This window comes from Corylus avellana, chromosome ca6 (genome assembly GCF_901000735.1).
Source record: "Corylus avellana chromosome ca6, CavTom2PMs-1.0".
Lineage (NCBI taxonomy): Eukaryota > Viridiplantae > Streptophyta > Magnoliopsida > Fagales > Betulaceae > Corylus > Corylus avellana.
Genome location: NC_081546.1, coordinates 8,602,861 through 8,608,010, shown reverse-complemented (window position 1 = coordinate 8,608,010; position 5,150 = coordinate 8,602,861). Strand labels below are relative to the sequence as shown.

The 5,150-nt window shown below is 37.9% G+C and overlaps 1 protein-coding gene across 1 annotated transcript; it reads left to right on the top strand.

Annotated features, from left to right (window-relative positions):
• LOC132184898 (glycosyltransferase BC10-like) lies at positions 1-5,150 on the top strand. Its single transcript, XM_059598688.1, has 2 exons — positions 1-1,262; positions 4,203-5,150. Exons 1-2 carry the CDS (start codon positions 741-743, stop codon positions 4,839-4,841), a joined length of 1,161 nt encoding a protein of 386 aa, XP_059454671.1. The 5' UTR covers positions 1-740; the 3' UTR covers positions 4,842-5,150.

The window sequence follows — 5,150 nt, the reverse complement described above, 5'->3', positions numbered from 1 at the left end:
TCACGTTGCAAGCAATCAAACAACGGAAGGAAGACAAAACCCCTCTCCTTGGAAAACAAGCCGATTCCAAAATTCAATTACATTGATTTCCACGGAGAAATTTCACACTCTCTCTCTAGACTCCCCGCTCTTTTGGACTCTCTCTCTCTCTATTCATCTCTAGCCTGAAGGCCACTACGAGACTTTTTCCATATCCAGTGCCTAACCTTCCTCACATACTGAATATTCAACATGGTCTCTGTGACAAGTCTTAGCCTCATAGAACAAGACTTTACTGCAATCCAATCATTCAGTTTATAGACAGAATCTGGAATTTTCTTGATCTGCAATTCACTGTACATCGACTGCTACTTGGTAGGTTACGCTAACCCCTTGTTGGATCCGATATTGTCCGATCTTGCTTCGAGAAAAGCTATCGTTTTTGAACCCCATATTTGCTTTGTATGCAATCGTGTAAAATTGCTTCTGGGTACTGTAGTAACAGCTCTAGATCTGCAGCAGTTTTTACTGCTGCTTGGAACGGTTTCTGTGTTGAACACCCATGTTGTAAAATTCATACTGCTTTTACTTTTCTCTTCTATGATGCAATTTAGGACTCTGGGTCTCTTCTAGTTTTGATAATTATCCTAGATTTTTGAGTCTTGGAAACGTTTTCAATCCGGAAAGACTTTTTTTCTTATTGGGTATTTATATGAAACTAAATACCAGAAGTTGAATTGTAGTATACTTTTGAAATCAATATGCAATTGAGGGGTGGTGTACCATTAGAGGAAGGCAAGGAACCAGCGGTTATAAACAGGACAAACCAATCTAAAGCATTGCCGTTTAAGGTTCTTCAGTTACTTGTACCGATTCTGGCTCTCTGCATTGCCTTCTCGGTCATTAGTATATACACAATTCGGCACTTTGGTATTACTAGTGTAGTGACAACGGTGGCATCCACATTACCGCCGTGCCATGATGAACCAACAAGTTTGGAGGAGTGGATTAGGCCGCCATTGAATTTAATCCATGCTATGACTGATAAGGAACTTTTGTGGAGGGCCTCTTTTGCGCCTCGGATAAAAGAGTATCCCTTTCAGAGAGTTCCCAAGATTGCATTTATGTTCTTGACTAAAGGGCCATTGCCGCTGGCACCTCTTTGGGAGAAGTTTTTGAAGGGGCATGAAGGGCTTTATTCGATATATGTTCATTCACTGCCATCATTCCAGGCCAGCTTCCCACCTTCATCAGTTTTTTATAGGAGACAGATCCCTAGCCAGGTATTGATATTTACGTTTCCATTCTGTATTACGAGTTTACATGTTCTACTAGAAATTCTGCATTTGATAATTAAGATTTGTGAATTTTAGTTACTCTTTAAAATTTAGATTGTACCTAGCATTACTCTTTAAAATTTATACTTATCAAAAAAAAAGATTTGTGAATTTTAGTTTTTTTTTTTTGGGTCCTTAACATTTTATTTGCATTTGAAAATGCAGATAATGTTGTGAGTTTATACCTTTTTCTGTAGAATTGAGGGGACAACACAAAGTTGTGCCCCATTAGTTTCTTTTTTTTATTATTATTTATTTTTTACTAATGCTGGAGAGACATCTTCCTCCATGTGGATGTCATTCTGTCCATATTTTTTTCAGTAATTGATTTCATCCTACTTCTGGTTTATTCTTGCTTGATTTGGTTGGATATGATTAGCTGACATTAGCATTGGTGTTTTTTACCGTTAGGATAGGGATTATTTGTGCATACAATTCCTATTGGTATCCCATGAGAGAAACACAAAAGTAAACACAAATTGACAGTATAGAATGTTTTTGCTTGGTTGCATCATACTCATTTTGATCTTATCATCAGCCCCTTCACTAACATTTGCTGGTTGAATATAGGATTCTTGTTTAGAGAGTTTCAGAAACGTTTTTTTTATTTCTCTGTATAAAACTTGCTTGTATAGATGCAAAACTAACAATAGCAAGTCTCTACATTCAACACTCCTAATTGGGGGGGAAAGAAAAGAGAACAACAACAACAATTTCCTTGTTACTAAACGGGATTCAACTAAGTTAAAATAAGGATTACCTAATATGATATTTTCAGGAGGCTGGGACCATGTTGCTCTACTATGAAAAATCAAAGATGGGGCCCACGGGAACCACTTTAACTTTGCAAATTTATGCAAACCAATTGGCTAGTGTTTCTCTATTGTTGTTCAAAATCAGGTCTCAAGGAGGGGTAAATTCAAAATCTGGAGAAATATATTGTTACTGGAGACTTGGATTAGGATGGGTTAGGCATTTTATTAAAGATTGAGGAGATGGTTGCTCCGTACAGAACTGAGACATTGAATACAGGTAATTGTGAGAATTAGAGAGAATGTTGGTACTAACTCCTAGTGTTAGTTTTGCATCAGATTAGCATGAAGAGCTACAATGCCACCTGAAAACTGTGTCTATGCTTTTTTTTCTTGTCTTTTGCCAATATTCTTCCTTGAGTTGACCAATTACAATGTTTCTGATGAGCTTCAGGTTGTGCCCATTCTAATTTTATTAGGATTCAAAAAATAGTTCCTTTTTTAAATGCTTCAAGTAAATCAGACATGCTATTCCGGCTACACATAAAAGCTCATTTGAAGTAATTCTGCCTGATCACTAGCAGAAGATGGCCATTGCAGTTCAAGTCCACATGTCCTAGGCTCCTAGCCCTTGTCTCAGTCAGTTTTAATAGATGGATGTAAATAATGTAATACTAACCAATTGCATTTAGACCAACAGAAAAGATAAGATCATATTTAAGTTCAACTAGACTTGATCATGATGGTCCCCCAAGTGGATCCCTTCATTTAAAACATTCCATAGAAATGATTGTTAAAAAAATTTCTGGTGCCTCCTTTGGTCTTAAAATTGTGTTAAAAAAGATTTTCTGTAAGATCTCATTGTCATGTAGAGTTTCTTCAAGCTCCAATAGGCTGATTAAATACCATTGAGGGTGGTGATTTTACCTTGAGGGTACTGGAGTGTAGATGTTGGATGGGTGGAGTTCCTCACTTAGCTCATTGTTAGAATTCCCCTCAATTATTTTTGATGGAAAGGAGTACTGAATTGAGGCTTTTCCAAGTCACCATATGAGTGTCTCTTTTGCAATTTGAAATGGGAGGGCTTGATGTATCTACCAATCCTGTTCAGAAATCATTATGATTCCGATTTTTAGCTGGCATGATGTTTCCTGGTTTGTTTTATTAAGATATATGGCTTTCTTGCTTTGAGGAAGTATGACGTATGTAGATGCAGGAAGGGGTCAAAGCTTTTCTGTAAACAATGATACTTGCATCATGAGTCATATTTGCTTCCCAAGTGCAAAACAGGAGCACGCCTCTTTTAGGGTTTTATAGGAAGTCATATCTTTGCATACTTTGAGATGGGCATAATATCATGCTAAGAAATGGCTACTTATCATAAAACAAAATTGTTTAAATATGGTCAATATTTTCTGTTTTACAGAAAAACAGATTCTCTTGACCCAGCAGCATGCCTGTGTCTGGCCAAAGCTAATCTTGATGAGCATTAAATATGAATAAATTCTCTGTTGTGCCAATACTGGGGCTGGTGGAGTTCAGGACCAATAGGTTGTGGGAGGAGTTGTAGTTGAATGGTCAAATTGAGCTGTAGACCTGAGCTGAGCTTTAAGTCAATAGGATTGATTCTTCTTTTATACTTGTAAGCTGCTATGCAAAGCACTTTAACACTTGACACTGTTCCCTTAATAAAGCAGCAGTTACATACTGCTTAGTTAGAGGCAACTGGTTGCAAGGGCAGTGCAGCAAGTGAATGCTAATCTTACTTTGATGATTATTTGAGCTGATACGTCAACACAGAGATAGCAGCAGCAGCAGTAGAGTTGTAGGCTTGATTTTTTTTGTTCTTTAAAAAAATCTAGTCTTAACAGTAAAGAAATCCTTCCTATTCATACAGTTGATTTGGAGGAGAGCTCAAAGGTGATTAAGAATTCCAAACACACACCTCCAATGTTCTTTACCCCATTTTTACCTGCCAGATATAATTGATGCTACCACTCAGTTTTCCGCCCGAACTCGTATCCCTATCTTGGTTTTGGCTGATTATACAACATTTTTTCCAGCTCAAGTATGGACTTGTTTAATGCATCATTTAGTCTTGGGAGTTGATGATTTCGTTACTTTTTCTCTGCAGGTCTCTGAGTGGGGAAGGATGAGTATGTGTGATGCTGAGAGAAGACTCCTTGCTAATGCGTTGCTCGATATCTCCAACGAACGGTTCATTCTCCTTTCTGAATCATGCATTCCTGTCTATAATTTCAGTGTCATCTACCACTATTTGATGAAATCTAGACATGGCTTCATGGGCGTGTTTGATGATCCGGGACCATATGGGAGAGGCCGCTATAACGAGAACATGGCACCCGAGGTAGTTATTACCCAGTGGCGTAAAGGGTCTCAATGGTTTGAAGTTAACCGGAACCTTGCCATGAATATTGTGGAAGATACCGTGTTTTACACAAAATTCGAACAATTCTGTCGACCTGCATGTTACGTGGATGAGCATTATTTCCCCACCATGTTAACCATCCAAGCAGGGAATGTGTTGGCAAATAGAAGCATCACTTGGGTGGATTGGTCGAGGGGTGGAGCACACCCAGCTAGTTTTGGAAGATCAGACATCACTGATGAGTTTTTCAAACGAATTCTTAAAGGTCAAAACTGCAGTTACAATGATAGGTCCTCTTCAATTTGTTTCCTATTTGCAAGAAAATTTGCTCCAAGTTCCTTGGAACCCCTATTACAATTAGCACCAACAGTTTTGGGCTTCTGACAATAAAAAGAAAAAAGGGACAGCAGCAACAAGTTGGAAGGGAGAAAAGTGCGCCAAGACTAGCTCTTTGTGTCATACATGTCGAAATGGTATCATTATTTGTGACATTATATGTGTTTTCTCTTGTATACGTTGAGTTGTTTTTGGCAATGCCACAAATCTATAACAATTTTACATGTACAGAGAGTAGCATTTAGCATCATATCCACATTTTTGAATTGTAATATTTTTTATTTTGTGAGTTTTGATGAACCCAGCTTTTGCTTCTAGTGTCTCTCTACTTTACACGCTGTATTAAATTGGTGCTCA